The sequence below is a fragment of the Puntigrus tetrazona genome, chromosome 8 (genome assembly GCF_018831695.1).
Source record: "Puntigrus tetrazona isolate hp1 chromosome 8, ASM1883169v1, whole genome shotgun sequence".
NCBI lineage: Eukaryota > Metazoa > Chordata > Actinopteri > Cypriniformes > Cyprinidae > Puntigrus > Puntigrus tetrazona.
The window spans coordinates 18,011,589-18,033,186 of NC_056706.1; the positions used below are offsets into that span (position 1 = coordinate 18,011,589).

Here is a 21,598-nt window from a genome sequence, read left to right on the forward strand (position 1 = left end):
GTCAGAGCTGGAGAAATGCACATGCAGTTGAATGCACACGAGTACGCTGCCTTATAGAGATTACAGCCCACACACTGTAGATGGCATGATAGGACAGCATCCACAGCATGCATGCATGGGGTGATACGAGTATTCTGCGAAATTATAAAAGATCCATCGCTGATATTAAAACAGAAATGCGGCAGCAATTTTTGCAAACAGGAACTAGTCGAAAGAGATAAACCGAAAAAGGGAAGGAAAGGAGAGGGAGGGTTTGCGCGCTTGTGGGTATTATACAAAACACCCACATCATGGCAGTCTGTGGAGACTCAACCCACAGTACAGAAGAAGGAAAGATCGGGAGAGGAGAGACCAGAGAGATAAAGCTTGTAACCTCCTGTTCTCCGTTAAAACACGAGCAGACCCTGGGCACTTAATACAGCGCATAAACAGCAAAAACAATAAACACGCCGAGGGAAACGTGGTGAGTCACTACTCCTTTTATATTTATTGTGGCTTTTGGAGGATTTAAAATGTTGTTGTCTTTATTTTTCAATTTCACTGTAAAAAAAATCACTTTATTGCTTTATTAACGTTATTATAGCAGTATGTAACTACTTTTTTTACCCTTTTAAGCATATATAAACGTATTATTTAATAATGCAAAATGCAAAACATATATTTAACTATCTGTAAACAAGCCATATAAATTAAAAAAGTGAAGTTTTTTTGCAGTTTTTAGTTTTTTTTTTTAAGTGTAGGGCAGTTGTTTAATACTAAGCCTGTAAGAATTTGGGCAACGCTATATATTAAGAGCAATTTTAACTATAGTTGCTTATTAGCATACTTATTATTAACATATTGGCTGTTTATTAATACTTATAACGCTCATATTCTGCACGACCCTTTTCTACAACTCTATTCCTACCCGATAACTAAACATAACAACTATCTTACTAACTAATAATAAGCATTAGAAGCTTATTGAGACAAATGTCATAGCTATTATTTTGTTAATAGCAACCTTAAAATGAACCTTAAAATAAAGTGTGACCATAACTGAACTTCCATGCATGTGACAGTATGACCATATGTGTTTTTATGGGGAAAATGAAGCATAACAGGACAAAATATGATAAATATTCTGTTGTGAGGATATAAATCTAATATAATATGAATAGGAATCTCATGCAACTCATGAGCACGCATGAGCAAAGCCTCCAGAGACAAAAATGAAAACAATTATACCACAGCTTGAAATAAACATGATCACACAGAGAACAATGAATTATGTTTAAAAATGCATACTTGCATACTTTTTATCTCCTTGTGGCTTTGGCTGTTATTGTTAGGTAACCATTTATCATAAATTATAATTTTACAGCACAAACTTGCCTCTTTTAAAAATACATAAAGATGTCATAAACCAGTTAGCAATATCGTTTAGCTTTTGCACATTGCAATTATCAAGTTAAAAGCCAGTGATGATGATGATGATGATGATGATAACATAAGGTAAAAGAGCATGTCCCATCCTGCCTTCTGGGTTTCAAAGAAACTTCAGACTTGGGGAAGGTAATGCTGTCTGAAGAGAATAACAATCTGAACACAAGAGCCTGTTACATGCCAAGACAAGTTCAGACAATACACGAGTACTTGAAGACATGTGGGAGCGCAGGATCTTTCACTTCAAACCAGTTCATTTATTGAGAATCTTTGAGCTTAGAAAAGACAGGGAAACAGATACATAGATTTGCTGTCGTTGGTAAGGGTTTAGCAGGACATCTGCACAGGCAAGTTTTAGAGAGTGGGTGTGTGAATGTGTGTAAAGATATGTGTTTACACACACACACACTGACACACACACACACACACACGACTCCAGTCCATCAATTAAAGTGCAAAGCTGCATGTTTGTGCGAAACAAATCCATCATTAAAATGTTCTTTTGCTTTAAACCATTACTTATGGCTAAAATAGTCTATAATCCACTGTAACACTTCCTCCGATGCAGTTGTCTCGTCTGAATCAGGAGAGAAATATGCAATAGCGGTGAAGTTCTATACAAATATGTCTGTTGATTTTGTTTTTCACTGCAGGAAACTATGGATGGGTTTTTTTGGCCAGAAGCAACAGTTTAAAGTTAAAAAGATTATATTTGGTTTTTATCAGCTGTTTGGACTTTCATTCTGACGGCACCCATCCACTGCAAGAGAATCCACTGATGAGCAAGCGATATGATGCTAATCTATTTGGATAAAAAAAATAACTCAAAGGATACACATTCAAAGTAAAATATTAAAACTAGTCTTTTAGACTAAAATGAAAATGCTACATTTAAAAAATAAAAGCTTACTCAAAATAAGAATAAAATACTAAATAGTATTCTAAAATTGTTCTGGTTGATATCCGTCTCTTCGGTTATAAGATAACTTGACAAGGCAGGTTAGTTCCGGTTATAAAATATAATGCGGTGCGAATCCACGCAAATATGATATTTACGAATTAATAATTTATGGCCTTTAAACTATTTTTATTTGGCTTTCCGCTGTGACACACACGCAAGACAAAAGCTGTGTGTAACTTGATCGTATTCCTAACCGTATAAAACGAAGCTTCCTGTTTTCCTGTATTTTAGCCTCTCTCACTGTCTCTGCACGTGGGAGGAACAGTTGGTGTACGACTTCACCCTCAACAGACAAGTTTATCATCCAGTTTTAACAGAGAGCCACTTATTTTCCAGTTCGCTGGAAGTCCAAGACGTTTCACTCCCCTATCCTCATGCCAGACATTCAGCTAAAGGTCACGTAAACACCTGTTTCCCTCCAAAAAGATCAATAACTCAAGATGGTGCTCAGCTCTTCCCAGTTAACTGTTTTTGACAGTCTTGTATCTTCTACGCAGACGGTTAGAACATATTATGACCTCATGCGGGATTTTGTTCCAGTTTGGCACCTCTAAGTATTCAAAACATTCAGAGGTATTAGAGCTGGCCTTTCCTATGTACACAGTTAATCCTTTGAAGAGAGAGAGACGTGTTCTCTCCTGCCTCCAGAAATTACTCATGTTTGCTTATGAAATCTTGAGTGGGTGAGAGATGCAGTCGGGTGTGGAGCACTGGCACTGAGCAAGGTGTCATGCAGTGACGTTCTTTTGAGAGAAGAATTAGAAGGTGGTTTGGGATCAAAACGCTGATCTTTCGCAAAGTGGACGCTTGTTTTGGTGCCAGTACTGTAAAAACTTTTATCTGTTATACCTTGATGCACTTTTGAAAATTCATTTTGACTTGTTTTAAGCATCTGCCAAAAATGCATATATATGTCTACACATGTACATTTGTCTACGTACTTCATCGCTAATGCTTTATTTGATGAAAATAACACATTAAGTACCGTACAAACTTAATATAGTGAAATTGTACAATTGAAAATAACTCTTTAATATACGTGTGATGGCAAAGCTGAATTTTCAGCATCGTTAATCAAGACCCTTCGTAAACATTCTAATATGCTGGTCATTAAAAATAATTAGAAAGTCCAAAAGACCAGCTTGCGTTTTACATCGAAAATTGATCAATTTCATGAATTCTGAAAAGGTAAAATGATAATAGGCTAAAAAATTAAATAAAAAAACATGGTTGGTATCAGTAGTAGTGGTGGTTTTGTTGTTGTAAAAAAGGTTATATTTTATTTTAAAACAAAATGGTAATGGAGAATTGACCCCCTAACTTTGAAACCGTATAATAAATAGTCTTGAAGAAAATTCCACACGTTATCCTGTTTGGGAATTTCAAAATCTTAAAAGAAAGGTCTCGTTGAAAACACAGGACTCTAATTATTGCAAAAAAAACTTGGTGTTTGCTGGACATAACCTTAATCAGCCTAATTAGTTCATTCAGAAAACCCACTGAGAAGCTGATTTTGGCAATATAGTTGTGTATATGTAATCAGATCTTAGGTCTTTGATACAGCAGCGATGGGGCCTAAGATGGACTGTTTCCGTAGTTTCAAGAGGTTCGCCACCAGATTCTTTTAAAAAAATATCTAGAAATGGAAATGGTATTGCACTGTCTCTATCTGTCAGGGCTCGTTCACAGAGGAGAGCATATCAGTTAATATTTCATGAAAATGACATAGAGCGGATATTTCCCAGATACACTGGGCTCTAAAACTTCTTTTGGACAGATTCCAGAGGCTTCTAAGCTTTCAGGGAGTCTTTGACGTACCAGGAGCCAGACAACAGAGATCAATCAGAGACGAGAGTCTAGATGCTTGATGACATCCGATCGCTTTCCCAAAGACAATCCAAGCAAAGCAGAAATATGATAATAGAAATAAATTGTTAATGCCCCTCTGTGCATTCTTCAAATCAAATAAGGCCATTTCTTCATGAGTAGTAGTAGTATGGAACTGTTTTAAAAATGAAAGTTACCAGCAGGCCCGTGTGGAATCTGCTACGAGAAAACTAATTATCCGTCGACCTTTGCAAGCAGTGATGATGCTAATTACACGATGCTCCCTTTCTGTCTAATTGGACTGCTCTTTTTTTGACAGAATAAATCAAGGGGTCAAGGGTCGTCTGGTTACCATGGCTCCAGTAGCCCCTGCTGGTTGATATCATAACTGCACCATCTGGCTGTAATGAGCAGAATACGTATAAAAGACAAGCTCATTCAGCACTGACTCAATAAAATACTAAGACCAAAGTCATTTTCTCGACAATTTCAACGTGTTTATTAATACTGTACTCCACATTTATAATTTCTCCTCATTTTGTTGTTTTATTTAGCTAAACAAATTTCAATTCCCGTTTTGTTTGTTTTTTTGTAATGACTTCAGTTAATGATAATAATCTTATGATCATCTTTAGAGCTTTGTTTCATTTTCAGTGCTGCTGCTGGCAACAGTGTTGGGTTGTTTAATCAGCTGAGCTCGCTTTCACTCTATCCAGCCTACACACCCTTCATTTCACTCCAGATCCAACTCCCCCTCCATCATTCCCTCCTCTGCCTTTATTCAATCAGTCTCCTACACACCTTTATCCAAAAGAGCTAAGGTCAAAGGCCACTGGTGGAGGTCTCTTATTTAACCCAATATCATTATTTTCTTTTCTCTCACACATGTGTTAGGACTGCTGGTACCTGCACCTGTTTTTTAGTACTTGTTTTGTTCCATTGTCATTACTAAAATGTATTTATATTAATTTTCCCAATAAAAAAACACTTATTATGACTCTAAAACTAATTTTAAAATAAAATTGCACGAATTAGATGCATTGTGACTAATCATTTTGAAATAATAAGAAATATTTTTAAGAAATAATTTTTAAATATTTCATGTTAGTTAAATGAGATTAAATGATACATTAACTTTGAAAGTAAAATAAAAATAAAATAAAAAAAAAAATTATTAATATATATATATATATATATATATATATATATATATATATATATATATATATATATATATATATATATATATATATATATATATATATATATATATATATAATGTATATGTGTGTATATATACACACACACACACACATAAAAAAATCAACCCAGAGATAAAGAGATTTAATTTGGTCAACTAAGTTTTAAAATTTAATATACCACTTTGCTTGCTAATATACGTAGCATTGCGATATAGCAAAACGTATTGAGATACATATTTCTGAATTTTATTAACTAATAATTTGACATGGTATAGTAAAAAAAACACCTGTGGCACCAAAAAACAGTTATACCTGACAAAACACTAATACTGATAAGCTTATGTTTAATAAAACAACACACTGAATATTATAACTGAGAGTCTATTTACACTAAGTGCAAACAGCACGCCTTGTTGGCAGTGGCTATTTAGACTGACTCCGCCCACCAATGTGTGAGACGACTGCTTGATATCGTTTTCAGTGGTGCATTTATATTTATGTTCAACAATAACATAATGAAATAATTAATCAAAAGGTTGAAAATAAAGTTGGGTAGGTTTAGGGTAGGTGTAGGGAAATAGCATCTGTTTGATCATTTGAATCAAAATTAACATTTACATCACACATGTACTTCAATACTGAGGTGCAGATAATTGCCACTTGCAATAAGCATTATAGCAGAAAATGCTATTTGCACTGAAATAATGCAGCTTTTCACCTAGTGTAAACAGAATACATTGCTATTTGCACCATGATAAAAATACTTTGTGTAATTCAGTGATTTCACAATATCTATGACATGGCTCCACAAATACTACTACATTAGGTACATTTTTTATATATAATTTGACAATAATATCAGACACAAAGTGTCTAAAGTCATTAGAACAAAGAGAAAGAGCAAATAATGGCTGTGATTTATTACTCCTCTGCCCAATTATACCCGAAATTTAACTTTCAAAGGAAGGCGTATCACTTAAGCCCTCTAAGTGGTCAGCGTGCATAAGAGAGCGGTTCAGAAAGTGCTGTGAGGGCGTTGGAGAGGACTCTGAGTGATGCTGAAGGAAGAGATGTCCTTCCCTTTGAATTATTCACTCCATCACTGTAATGCATCTCCCTTCACGTGGAGAGTTCTTATTTCAAGAGTGCATTTGCTCTCTACTGCTCCAGATGTGACTGAGAGCTTGAGTTTGAAAAATATGACCGATGCGATTGCTGCACATACTGTATGTGTGCGTCGCTCTCGGTGCAATTTAAGAATTAATATAAAAGTCCCGCTAAAATGTTTCTCCCTCTGTAACCTACAATTCAATTACTTCTCTCAGGACTCTCAGATCCTCCAGCATGGGATAAGAGCACTGCTGGGGTGGATATTAAAGGAGGTAATGCCTGGAATTCTAAATCATCAATACCGGCCTACAAAAGCCTTTATTGTTGCCATGGAGACTTGTAGTCTTATGATGAATACATAATGCATTTTAGTAGTAAACTGTCCAATCCTAACAGATGTTCTGGATGGAAACGGTTTTGCGTGGATTATTTATGCCAACTGACCCTCTGCTAAGCTCAGCCTCATCAGTTCGCTTGAGAACTTCCTATTAAAATAAAAGTATTTTTGGTTACACTTTTGATAGTCCATGTTATACTTTCTGCTAAGTAACTTTGTAACTACATGTCAGCTAACTCTCAGAGTACACTGGGTTAGGGTTAGTAGAATAAATTGACATATACTTGCAAAGCTTCTTATGGTAAGTATGTTGTTTGTTGTAAACTCATCAAAGTGAAGCATTAGAAGATATTGAGCACACAGTCTTACTAAACATACTTACTTATTACTAGTATAATGTCTAAAGTGGACTGCTGAAATAAACTGTAAAGTGTAAGGACTATAAACTTTATTTTAAGGTCCTGTTCTCGCTATTAACAAGCCATTAACTACAACTTTTGCCTCAAACTCATTATTTATTGCTTATTAATAGCTAGTAAGTTAGCTACTGGCACTAAGTTACTTACAGCACTTATTTATTCAGGTTAATGCCAATAAATATACTATTGTTCATTTTTCATTTGTGTTTTCAAACTCTGATTGGTTCATACAAACAAAATAAAACAATAGTTTCTATTCTGTAATAAACGTTATGTCAATTAGCATTGCATTATTCATGCATTTTATTTATTTATTACCTGGAAATGACTTGAATTGCCTTTTTTTTAGCTACAGTGATGCATTGCATGCGAGCAAAAAGGCTGAATTCATGTTTTATTTAAAAGCATTTTAAAAGTATTTTAAAGGAGTTTAAAAGTATTAAAATACGCTCCCCTGCATTTAACGTCCATGCAAAAAGAACACGAGCAAGTGAACCAAGCAAGTGAATCTGACCATTAAAGGGATGGTTTACCCATAAATAACTCATTTTGACATTATTTACTCACCACCGAGTCATTCCAAAGCTGGACAACTTTCAAAGGAAAGGGTATTTTGCTAACAAAACATTTTATTTTTTTCACTGAAGAAAAAAAATCATAATAGCATTTAGTAAATGATGACAGAATTTAATAAAAGCTACTTTTGCTGCATCCACACAAAAAAAACGAAGCAAAACACGTAAATAAAAAACAAGCCGTTAAACCAATTACTGATTACACACAAATTGCAAGCTAATGATAGAAAACGAACAGGGGCACATTGTTTGATGTGTAAAGCTTGGGATACTATGAAGGGACTTGCTCCAGATGGTCATTGTGCTCAGTTTTTTTTCTTGATTAGGAATGATAAGATCGCATCTGCTGGTGGACAGGGACAGAGAGAGAGGGGCCTAACAAGACTTTCCCCCACAGACCCTACACAGCTGCACACAATATACCACCGATTAAGACCCCCGACTAGATGATGGATGAATCCATAAGACAACCTCACACATCCGATGTTTTAAAACGTGCATGATGACATTAGTTTATTACACACACAGACTAAAATGGAATAAAACAAATGTCAGATGGAGACTGGAACAAATAAACAATCTACTAAATAAATACTGTTATTTTAGCTCAAAACCTGCTTATTAATTATTTGCAAATACTTAACCGAGGCTCATTTTGCACGTAAGAGATCATCAGGAATTGTGTAAATGAACCACATGAATTCATAGTGAAATGAAGTTACTATCAGTTCAGCTAATTAGCACATGTTCTCGTACGGAGCGCTGGGAGGAAGCAGAAATATAATGATCTTATGTCACATAGCAGATTGTGTGACTGAGAAACATTATTCCCACGGGACACCGAAGCCTGGCTGCTCTCCAGAATAGATACTATATTCACACCCGCCACGAACAACTCCTTAGACAGGTCTGATCAGTCCTTAAAAGTAACAATATTTCACAATTTCCTGGAAATGACCTGTCAGAACTGCAGCATTGTTTCTGGTGTTATTTTATTGCATTTTTTTGTAATTTTATTGAATTTTTTTTAAGTGTCACGTAACTTTTTTTGATTATCGATATGAATTTGTTGCTATTTCTGGCTATATTTATTTCTTTTTTAATGAGTTAGCTTCTTTGATAAATGATAGGCATCAATGTATACAGGCATCAGTGACTACAATCTTGTAATCTAACATTAAAATTGCAACTAAAAGTGCTGTTTGCATGTTTAGGTACAGTCTCACTATTGTCATTTTCAATGCATCAATATCATCTTGATAAGGGCTTTTTTTCAGGTGTCAAAAGGTAAACGTTTGAGACAAAATTTGAATAAATCCTATGCAAAGTTAGGTAGTTATGTTTAAAATATATTTTTATATTCATACAATACAAACACATTCAGAACTTTGAGGTGAATATTTGTTCCACAAAAATATTAAGCAGCATGTGTTTCTAACATTGATAATAAGAAGACATATTACTTATATTATAATATATTATATTTTATGATAAATAAATTTCACAATATTACTGTTTTCGTTGTATTTTATCAAATAAATTCAAAATTCAGACTTGATGAGCATAAGTGACTTCATATAATATTTATACATTTGTAAATATTTTACCATATGTTTTTTCTATTTTTAAAATGTACAGCTTTGTCTCCTGAATAAAAGATCTCCCCAGCAAACTCAAATAGTTGAAAACTGCATCTGCATGCAATGCACCATACAGGGTACCAAAAACCTAAAACAGTTTTTCTATATAATTGTTGCACACAATTTCGATTCCTGCATGAAATCTAGCAGCACACACAAGGTGACACAAAATGGTCGCATGTACCATGAAAATGCCAATTTAAAGTTAAAAAAGTAAATAAATAAATTGTAACAGTGCAGATGTAATGTGTGCCATCTGGCAGTCCCAGGTGTGGTAAAGTGCAGCAGTGTACGCTTTGTTTAGACTGCAGTAAATCTTCTACAGTACAACAGCCCAAACCCAGTCTTTATACACGCATGCAGTAATGGATTGGCCATGCGTTGGCTAACGTCTGCTGGCCACACTTCTCATAGGACATCTTTGTCCCACATAGGTTGACAAACAAGTGGGACGTGTGAGGAGAACAAAACCACACACACATATACTCCCAAAAGAGGCCCAGTGTCTGTGATAAAGGTCTTTCATGGCCAATTAAAGCAGCTCGACTTTCCACCTCAATAACATCTAAGCATCTATTAGCGGCAAGCCCCACCGCGCACACACACACACACACACACACACACACACACACACATGCGCGCGGCTGCTCTGTCGCGCTCCCGCTGAGCTCAGCTCATTGACTGTATGATTAGGTCATATCGTTCTCATCTGTCTCTGAGAACAATGAAACAACAGCCGAGAGCATCGAGAGCCAAAGTCTGCATTACCTACTCTACGACAATCTGTAAATCACTGCTGGGTGATTATAATAGAGTCTGAATGAGCACCAGGGTTACAAAGACCAGAATCTCAAAAGATCTAATCTATAGGGCAAAGTGTTCGTTATTATATAGACATTAAATGTAATTCACAAACCATAACTTCCAGCGAAACTCGCAATAAAAGTTATTTGTTGGCATGGTTGGTCTAATGAAAAAGAACCTTTAATATCCGTGGAACCTTTTAATTGTACTTTTAAAAACTAAGGTTTCAAAAGGGTGTTTTCACTGTGATGCCATGGAAGAACCATTTGGGGTTCTCCGCCAAAAAACTCATTGAAAGAACCAGAATTTCCTGGGTGCGAAGAAACCAGTATAAGATGTTTTTTATAAATGGAACGATTCTATGGATGTTGAAGGTTCTTCGTGGAACCATCAAATCCAATAAAAGCCTTTAATTTAAAAGCTGCTGTATGTAAGTTTTTGACAAAAATGTATAATTAATGGCAAAACTAAAAAAAAAAACTAAACAGATCATAGTTGATAGACTATTACAGAGGCCCAAAGTTGATATAAACACTGATTTGTAATAAAATGTTCTATTTTTAGCTTGAAAGGGATGCCATATTTTGTATTTTATTTTATTATATATGCATATAATTGTTTAACACCTACTATTGTAGTCAGGTAGTCAGAGTTTTCTGTTCATAGCGGTCATCTGGCACATATGACACCAGTCATCGCTGACTGAGATTGAGAACTGCATTCAACTAAAGGATGTCATAAATCAAAAGTGGTACTACTCTAAAGTGACCAATAAGGGCCTATGACATTATGCATACATGCATATCTCATTATTACACTGTTGCCCTCTCACTTTCATAGCCAGATACCATATTAAACAACAACTCCTCTGGGAACTCCTAGACACTTAAATCCACATTCATAATTTAAAGAAACGTATTCAGCGTGCTGTCTGGGCGCCCTGTCCCGAGGGGCCACAGCCGTAGACTGGGCGACCTTTGATTCCTCGCACACTTTGCAAATGTGCCAGTCCATTGTCCACGGCTACGGCCTGTTTTTGCATATTGATTACATTGATCCCTCCACTAAGCACTTACAAAGAGCATCTGAAGAATCAATACCGTGCCTTCTGCTGCCGTCTTGCCAAATCAAACTTCACCCCCCAAAATAACATCTTGTCGGGGTGCGATGAAATGAATACTCGGAAGGGATGTGGTGTGACGGAAGCATGCAAATGCTTTCATAAAAGCACTATTCCCTTCAAGGTTAGCATGTAAAATGTTTTGCTGACCCTAAATGTAACATTCCCTCCAAACAACACAACTCTTTCAACCTTGGTGTTTTGGACAAAGGGATGCATCCGCAGAGTTGGGATAGAGTTTCACAGCCAGATTGATTATCTGAAAGTCTGCCTTCTTTGTTCTGGTCCCCACGGTGCTGATTTTGCGCTTCAGATGAATGTACACAGATGCAGAAACGTGGGTGCAGAGCAATAGCTGTGTAGTGCTTTTTATGACATTTTGGGTTTACTCTTAGATATTTTTATCATTTTCAGAGACACTTATGCGTTGACTTTAGAACAAGAGTTTAGAACAATTGTTGAGAAAAACTGCTTACGATAATTTCTTGAAAATCCTTGTACAGTCACAAAAAGAGCATCCAAATGTACACCTAAACAGAGCTAAAACAAATGTGCTGAGTTCGATTTATATTGTACAAATCTATAATTAACATTTGATGTCAATATTCTTCGTTTTTGTCCTGTTTTTTGAAAACTGACAAATCTTTGTAAACTTTACAAATATTGTAAAAAACCTATTTCCTTAAATGGATGGATGGATGGATGGATGGATAGATGGATAGATAAACTTTTTATTAACTTACACATACACAAGTAAAGACAAATTATCTTGTTTTAAAGTAGTTTAAAAAGACAAACAAAAAAACTAAATAAAAATATGATTATGAGAGTATTATTACAGTGTCAGCAGCACTTACTCCTTCCTAGCCAAAGGGCCACTTGTGTTTGACTGCCACAATAAGAAAGTATCAAAAAGGTCATTTAAACATGTGTTCAACTGCTTTTGGAAGCTATTAAAATATCTGACTGCTTTGGCATTTTAATGTTGGTTTTTACAAACAGGAACATCTGCACAAAGACACCTTCTGCATTTTACGGCAACGCGCTTCTTTTTGAGACGTAGTTAGGGAGTCATTTATTTTATGGTGTAAATGTAGCACTCAGCCTAAATAAATGTTCGAGCTCACTGAACCTCACACAAAACAGGCACACTTCAGTGGACAAAGACACAGACGGAGGGAGGGAACATCAAGCTCTTCTTTCTTTTCCTGGAGGGGTGTTTGTTCAGAGTGGGTGCAGGGCAGTTTGGAGAGGAGGGGAGGGCGGCAAAGAGAGCCAACTGGGAGAAGTGTGTGTGTTTGTACAGAAAACAGTGAAAGATAACCGATAAAAAAATGAGCGAGAGTCACAAAAGCTACTCAAACTTGTGCATATGTGTGTGAGCGTTGTTGACTGTGTCACGTTGTAAGAAAGAGCGGGAGAGAAAGTGAGTGTGACAGAGGGGGGCATGCAGCTCATTGTAAGCAGCAGTGAGTTAATCTCTTTAGCGGCACACGTCTTATGTAAAGAGGTGTAATGGTCTCTGCCCCCTCCTTGCCCCAAGGGACCCCAGGGGACACTGGGGTCCCGTATCCCAGCAACATTTGCATGTCGGTTATTCCAAAAAAAGATATGAAGGGAAAAAAACTGGTGAATGGTGATAAGATCCGCCCCCTTTGCATGGTAGACTCTTGTCTACAGGCAGACTATAGAGTATTCAGTGGTTCACTCAAGGACAAACACATTCTGACTCACCACGGAGAGCATGCGAAGGAGATTTGATTCCGATTTCACAAACACGCCGTCTGTGGATTTATTTGTTTGGAGAGTAAGTGTCATTTTATCATCCATTTTATTCCGGTAAGCCTTTGAACTTGATAGTAAAGAGGTGATTTCGGGTTACAGATGCCAGACAGACACTGAGACTCTCCAACTGAGATTGTTTACCTGCAGCACATGTTGGGAAGTGATGTCTGAGCATGTGTCAAAACGCGACTTGAGCTTTGCTGAATGGTTTGCACCTTAAAAACGAACAAATGATGCGATAATAATAACATGCGGTGCGTTAAACATTGCTTTTCGTGAATGTCCCGGTTTTCGTGTTTGTTATTATACAGCATACAAAATTCAAAGTGCAAACTCATATACCCTCTGTGGGCTGACAAAAACAGTTTGCTTGAAATGGGTTTGTTGCATTTTTCATTTATGACAGCTACGCATGAGTTGTTGTAACAATGTGTGAATTGATGATAATGTCAAGCATCGCGATTAATTTGCAGAGCTGCATAAAAGAAGGGTATTAGCATTACATCATTGCTTGGCATGCCTCGAGGACAAAATATGTGTGACTCTCTTAAACAAAGACGCTGATGAGATCGCTTTTCATTGGAAGGGACTGCCAAAGGGCTGCCTGGAGCCACTGAGTCCTTCTGCTGAAACAGATGCATTTATTTATAAGAATGCAAAAGTAGTATTGAATAATCTTATTTAATTATTTGAAAACCACATGAATGACAATTGAGTTGTTTGTAGAATATCATCCTTCTGGCAATGGTAATGGAGTACAAGCAGTTGAATAAATGTTTATGGGATCATTGATGCGTGTTTCTACAATATCTTTTTTTTTTGTCTTGAAACAACAATTTATGGAGTAGAAAGAGATTAGAAATAAACGCAAATGCAGTTGCATATATGGTTCTCTAATCTAAAAGCAGCTGTGAGGCAACAAAGTTATAACTAAATAACAAAAAAGAAAAATTTCTTTGGAATGCATGAATTCATAATGCGATGTTAATAATTAAGAAACAGCTGGCATATTCTCTGTGTTCTTTCTAGCTAATAAGCCTTTAACATATCAGCCATCACAATTAGGCCAGTTATACAAAGCCACGTGTGATGATCATGGCAGGTCTTTTGTTCGTAAAGCCCCTCGCTATCTGCTCTGAAAGACAGATGGAAGGCATGATGTGTTGATTATGGATCTGTAATATATGCTTTAGGCATATATGAATCATAAAAGAAGGTTGAGTAGCTGGTGACAGATCTGTGGTACTATTGAACTCTTGAATTGTTTTAAGGTGATTGACAGGTCCCATGTTCCTAAAGGGACCACATATTATGTCCAGCATATGCAGGCTTATACACACACACACACGCACACACACACATTTACATGACATTTTAAAAAGACATTGTCAAACTCAAAGTGCATGTAAACATACTCATTGTTTCTGGTAGTCTGACAAGAAGAAAAAAAGTAATGGGCAGGTCTTTTGACCTACTGACCAAGTAAGACGAAGAGATGTTTAACCTGGTCACACTAATTTCAAGCTTGCATTTTCCTTTGTTTGTCAAAGAGGAGGGTGTTCTTGGTACTTGTTCAAAGCAAGCGTTCACTATGGTCTCCATACTGTGAATCAGGATATTCAGGGTAACTGCCATTAGGTCTACCCCATTGTAACACGTGTGGGCAAAGAGCCAACAAAAAATAGTAGTTCCTGTTTGCTGACCTAGTGAACGTTAAGTAAAGTAAACATTAAGAAACTTCTGCATAGACTATACTGCTCTTATGCCAACAGGAGTCATCTCACTACATTTCTTAAAATCCATGTTTTACCAGGTTTCCCAAATGGTAATAAGAAGGATCTCCACACAAGGCTATGAGTCCATCAGACCTTCCTCCATCATTAAAATTCTGTAATTACACACCTGCCGCCACCAAGACCACCACCTGCTTTCTCCAGATGTCCCAGGAAACATGGGTAGTGTCAGCAGTTTGATATCAGGCCATAGCCTCCACAGCAAACACTGCAAAGCCTCTGAAAACAAAGTCAAAAAGGGGCTTCAGACTAAGAAAACAGGCCGTAGCTTGGATGGCCTTCTGAAGTATGGCTTCTCTCAAGACCATTGCAGCACCAACAACAACTCAAAAGTCAGCTATCATTCAGGCAAAAATGACGACTTCTTTTACATCAAGGTCAGCAACAAGCCCCGAACTGCTAACATTAATACAGCTGAAGACAGTCAAGGAAGGACAACTGAGATGGACAATGAGGTGGACAGGAGAGGAGGGCCACCAGAATTAGTTCCACTGTCTGGAAAACTAGAAAAGGTAACAGAACTAGAGTTAGTCAGAGAATAAACAAAGCGAGGCATGGGCTACAAATAAGTGTTTTTTTTTCTTTTTCTTTTATCATCAAGAGTTTAAATTATTCACTGCCTACTGATGTGTAGTATTTCAATCATATAAAACTCTTGTAACAACTTTTGCCCAAACCAAAATGTCTGTTTAGGATACGTTCAGTTCAGATTAAAGCAGCCAAAACCACAAGATGGCCCATCCCCCAAACATTGTTATCACACAGAAATCAAACAACAGTCAAGTATAGTTGATGTTAAGTAATCCCCACCAGCCCCTGACACTTTCACTAAGAGCTTAGCAGTGTCTGCTCCATTTAATTAAACCTTGAGATTGACGAGGTAAGAATGCCTTGATCTCTCCAGAGATTTGGTCCAATGGCGGTGTGGCACTTGCAAGCAGGCAAGCACCTCTTTCTCTGAATAGCCTCATTTATGAAGAATCATGATATAGGAAAATAAGCACAGTTTCACTAGGTCAGGAAGTTAATGCTAAACCATGGGGAAAACATGCTACTATGAGTTAGAGGAAGTGACGGAATAAGGGAGAGAAATAAAATAAGGAAAGGATTCTTGAGATTTTCATGTGAATCAGTCACTTATGAAAAATGTTTGTTGTATTGCCCTGGCAGTTTTGCAAGTAATTACTTTGAGAGCATCTGATCAATAGGTTTAAAGGTGGATTTGTGTCCTGCCATAAACATGAGGGAATGATCAATTGGTTGTACTGCACTTCAAATCCCAAAAACACTAAATTATCTTTTTTTGTTCTTTCTCTTTTAGAGTATAGAGAATGCTTTAATTCGACCCACTGCCTTCAAACCGGTTCTTCCTCGAAGCAGCAGTTCCTCGGTGGAAACTCATAACAACTTGAGCACTATCCTGGGCAAGAGAATTAGTCCTATAGACAGGCTAAAAGATCTTCAGGACCCCAAGCTGGAAACTAATTCTGGTACGTTCACTGACTCTGGAAGGAACTCTATGTCCAGTCTGCCCACTCACAGCACCAGTGGAAGCAGCCAGATGGATAACTTAAGCACTTCAACTAACCACATGGCTCGCCATGCAGTCCTTGCCCAAAACATGGACACATCTAAGAACCCACAGGGGGGTGTGGCAGGGATGAATGGAAACTCTGGATCCAGTTGGATGTGTAGTGGGACTAACAGTGGAAACGGCTGGGCCAATGGATTTTGTGAAACAAACAGAAACAATGAGTTGACGAATGGCAATACAAGATCCATTGGTGTCTTAAGTGAAAGTGTGGCAGCAGCAATAAGTATGAACAGAGAAATAACTGCTGCAGCGCTGACTGTCTCATCCACCGAGCCAAAGATGGATTTCTCTGGAAACCACGAACTGCTTCTAGAACATAGATTTACGATTTCAGAGCAAAGCCCGACAAAACCATCATCTTCTGGGGGCTGTGTCCGATCACCAATTTCAATGGATGAATCACTGATACAGCAGCTGGAGCGAAAACTTCTAGAACGTGAAACTGAGCTGGCGGAGTTACAAACAAGCCTTGATGAGAAGGAGTCAGACACATGTCATTTATTTGAAGAAAAGCAAAGATACTGTGCTGAGGAGATGGAGGGGTTGAAACAACGCTGTTCTACAAAACTACGTCAAGTAAGTTGCTTACAATATTCAAAGGTTTGAAACTAATTTAATGTTTAGTGTAACTACAAAACAAATAAAACCACCTTACTTTGAAGATCAACCAAGTACAGTATTCACCTTTTTCTAGGCAGATTTATTGATGATTTGTGTAACCTGCAGGTGTCTCAGAGGGCTTTGAGAGCCCAACAGTTATTGCAGCTTCAGGTAATACAACTTCAACAGGACAAGGAACGTCTGCAGGAGGAGGTGGACCAACTTAATCGTGACCGGGACACTGCAGAAAGCCGTCTTCAAATCTATGAGAGCCAGAAAAACCTAGTACCCACTCTAGAAGAAACTCAGTGGGAGGTTAGTTAATAAGACTTGTATCTTTGTATAATGACAAATGGTCTGTGTTTGATAAAGAGGTCAGTTTAAAAGCTGAACAGTTCATGATTTTTGTCATTTTTGTAGGTGTGCCAGAAGTCAGGAGAGATTTCTCTGCTAAAGCAGCAGCTTAGAGACTCCCAGGCCGATGTTGGAAACAAACTGAGTGAGATTGTTAGTCTCAAAGCATCTCTGAAGGAGTCCAGATGCAAGCTGGAAGAACTGGAAAAGAAGATCAAGGAGTACGAGGAAGCACTTCACCAGCGGAGTGCTGAGGTCGAGGTCAGTTTTTGTTGATATTATATTGACTTACAGTTGTTGCTACATGCTATACCACCACATTTGCCTGACTATGGTATCTCTCTTTTTATTAAAAAAAAAAAAGGTATCTAAAAATGAGTTTCAAAGAAAGAAGAATGAAGCTGACCTCCTCAGGGAAAAAGTGAACATGCTGGAAACGGACATTAAGGGCATGAAGCAGGACTTAGCAATGGCCAAAGAGGAGCAACAGCAGCTAATGACCATGAGAGCCAAAGTTGAGGAGCAACAGCTGCAACTGCAGATAAGCCAAGCCCGGATGGAGGCCTTTGGGACTGGTCAAGCCAAATCGAAAGCCCAGGATGGAACAAGTGCCAGTAAAACACTGAATCATAATGGAGGGACAGCAGACTTGAATGCTCTACAGAAGGAGGTAGAGAGACTGAGAGGGGAACTGAAGGAAGAGAAGCAAAAGAAACACAAGATGATGAATAGCTTCCAACAGGAGAGACAAACGTGGAATAAAGAGAAAGACAAAGTAATTAGATACCAAAAGCAGTTGCAGTACAATTATCTACAGATGTACAGAAAGAACAAGGACCTGGAAAAGATTCTGAGGGAGCTAACGGCTGAGATGGACAGTCGGACAGAGATGGACATGGACAGCCATAGCTCTGACCTGAACTTTGAAAAAATTGTAGCCACAGAGATATGAGGTCGGAGGGTGAATGTTTTCACGATTAACCGAATGGTCTTAAGAGGGTGAATGTACACAAAGCAAAAATTGAAAGGAAAGAAACATGATGTCACATAAGATTTTAAGATGTCAGAAGATGCTGGCATTATAGCATCACTTGTACATATCACCAAAAGCTTTCTCCTTTTAGATTTACCACTTAACTTAAAATCTTAGGATGTCATCCATGTGCATTTTTGTCCCTATTAAAGGTGCCGTAAGCAAATTTGTTTATTGGAATTACACTCTTACGTGGGATATCACACTAAATTAATGTTCCGTCAGTAACATCACATCTGTCTCTGTGGCAGCCGTAAATTCTGTAAACTCCAAGTAATTGACCACGGTCAGATTCTTTGTTTAGCCATTTAAGCATTTTCTGCCTGTCAGTCATTCTGTGCATTCATAGTGCAGCCAGTGAATAGGAAGCAGGTGTCTGGGAGCGTGGCAGTTGAAGACTTGAATAATTTAAATAATTCCATTTAAGAACCATATTAAGTTTCATAAGCAGTTGCCTGTTGTTGGTTCGTGAAAGGGTACTATTTTGGTAGCATTTAGCTTGGCAACGATGAGGTGTGCTACTGTTTCCCTGCTAATCTCCGATGACAATAGTTACGGAAAGTGTGCAAGTGAAGTTTCAGAATGGCTAACATTGCTTACAGCACCTTTAATCTCTGCACATCCAACCAAATGCTTACCCCCTATAATCCGAACAATCCAGTGCTTCTTGCCTAAACCTCACGCAGTTGTAGAGTCTCAAAACAGGGTGACGTGAATGTTTTATTTGCTGTAATTGCTAGTTTTGCACTCTCTCTTCCTTTTTATATGACAAGAATCTTTATCACCTGTGTTCTGGCAGACGGGCTCAAAGAAACAATCCACAGTCTCATGAGCAATTCGTATGCAATTTAAAGAGTTGGCTAATTCATACGAATTTTGTTCTATTTGTCTAAACCCCAGGAGCGGTTTAGGGGCGGGATTAGGTGTCGGTCGGTCGTACAAATTCATACAAACTCATGTAATATGTACGATTTAGCAAAAATTTGATTCATTTGCATGAGTGAGGTCATACAAATTTGTACAAATTAGCCACTTCGTAAAATATGGATGAATTGCTGTGAGATCGGGTTGAACAATCTGTGTACAGGAATATAATAGCTCATACAGTGAGATAATGCCATGATGAATGCAAACGCACAGTTCACAAATGTCCAGATACATATTTCATTGTTAATCTAAAGTAATTCCTTTTCATATTTTTAAAAGTACTGTACTTAGGCATTAAGTTTTTGGGGGGGGTTTTAAAGTCAAGTCTCTTTCACTCGAAGGACATGTGTGTGGGACAACAAGGGTTAAATTAAACACTCACACACACACACACAGACACACACACAGACACACACACACACAGACACACACACACACACGCACTCATTGGTTCCACAGGAATATATAATTTTGAAATGAAACCTTTATGATTTATTCGATCTTTCAAAGCAAAGCATAACTTTGTTTTCTTTTTTAAAAAATAAGCCATTCAAGAAAAGTGGAAAAGTTGATCACTCTTTTATTCTTTGTGTCAAAACTCTCAAACCTCAGTTGTTGTTTTTTCCCCTCCTCTCGATTGTTCACATGACACGAGAGAAACGCCGTTGAGCTTCACGACGACAAACATTGCGCAACTTATCTAAGAACGTTATTTTCTTCTAATTGGAAAAAAAAAGCATGAATGAAATTCGAGCGATTTGTACACCGTCTTGTTTCTGGCCAAAATATCATATAGTATATAAAAATAAAGTAAAAACTATTGTCTTGTTTTCAAAAATAAAGCAAGTCAAAATGAAGGGAGTTTTCGCTTGAAACAAGTAAAATAATCTGCCAATGGGGTAAGCAAAATAATCTTGTTTTCTTGTTTGAAATAAGATTATTTTGCTTGTTCTATAGAAAAACTCAATGCCGGAAACAAGACAATAAAAAATCTAAGTAAGAGAAGCATTTGCTGCAGTGTATGGGGAGATTATCAGTGAACAAAGGCTTCAATTTTGGTCTATTCTTTAAGTAAGACAACTGCATGACTTGTGAAGATCTTGAACATAGCTCACGTGGACTGCTTTTACGTTTTGTTTGGTTTTTAGTGAATACAACGAATACTGAATTTTCATTAGTTATCATTGCAGAACGCTGACGTATCTAGCTGGAAGCCTCACAGTCCGCCGGTCTGTTATACAGAGGTTCTACTGCAGAAGAGCAGGTGATGAAACAAGACGGCGAGAACGGTAGTAGTGTGTTCTCCTTCAGCGCTTAGATGTAACACAATACTGTACCTAACCATTCACGGGAGAACTTTCCTAGCAATGCTGCTTAAAATGGCAAACAGAAAGACTGAGGTGGGCAGCACTGACACTGTTTCCTTTTTTTTTCTTCCATCGCGCAAATTTGTTACCCAACGTTTCATCATACAAAGGCTCCCAAAAAGCTGCCTTGTGAGTTATCATCCGTAGAGTTTCGATTTGATAGAAACAAACTGATAATCATATTATTGATGGCGCAGGGTGGTCGTGGGGTGTAAGGCTGCCTCTAGATGCATTTGAATGCCTGTATGTTATATATTCCCTATTTATTTTAATGAAATAAATTAAGAATTTTTTTTCTGAATACCGTTTCAGCTGGTTTTCAGTTATTTTATAGTTCATCGAGTGACGTGCGGCACAGTATCTTTTTTTGCAATATTTGGTTGGTAAAGGCAATAACTGCTAGAGCCAGTGACGACATCGATATGCAACACATGTGAGTAAGTCAGACAAGAAAAATAACCTCCTCTGTTGCATTTGATCCTGTTCTTGGCATTCCTGTGCTACTAGAGAGAATAAAGAGAAATATCATCTCAACATATCAACTCAAAAAGCATCTTCAATGCTATTCAGTGTAAAGTGCATTATACATATATAACGCAATTATAAGTTCAATTGAATTAGTTGATGATAATGAGAATTTTGCCTACAGCATTTATTTTCATTAAATAGCTAAATAAAGCGTATAAAGATGTAATTAACAGTGCGGTGTCGCCCTCTTGTGGCAA

General features: G+C 37.4%; 1 protein-coding gene across 3 annotated transcripts; it reads left to right on the forward strand.

Moving 5' to 3' along the window:
• The first annotated feature begins 330 nt into the window (after positions 1-330).
• lzts1 (leucine zipper, putative tumor suppressor 1) lies at positions 331-21,174 on the forward strand. 3 transcript variants are annotated; one of them, XM_043247737.1, is made up of 6 exons: positions 331-463; positions 15,019-15,510; positions 16,320-17,168; positions 17,319-17,507; positions 17,613-17,807; positions 17,911-21,174. In XM_043247737.1, exons 2-6 carry the CDS (start codon positions 15,157-15,159, stop codon positions 18,496-18,498), a joined length of 2,175 nt encoding a protein of 724 aa, XP_043103672.1. In that variant the 5' UTR covers positions 331-463; positions 15,019-15,156; the 3' UTR covers positions 18,499-21,174. The 3 variants fall into 3 exon arrangements, with proteins under 3 accessions (XP_043103672.1, XP_043103674.1, XP_043103673.1); XM_043247738.1 differs by lacking the exon at positions 331-463 and adding an exon at positions 13,130-13,227; XM_043247739.1 differs by lacking the exons at positions 331-463; positions 15,019-15,510 and adding an exon at positions 13,122-13,227.
• The last annotated feature ends 424 nt before the right edge of the window (positions 21,175-21,598 follow it).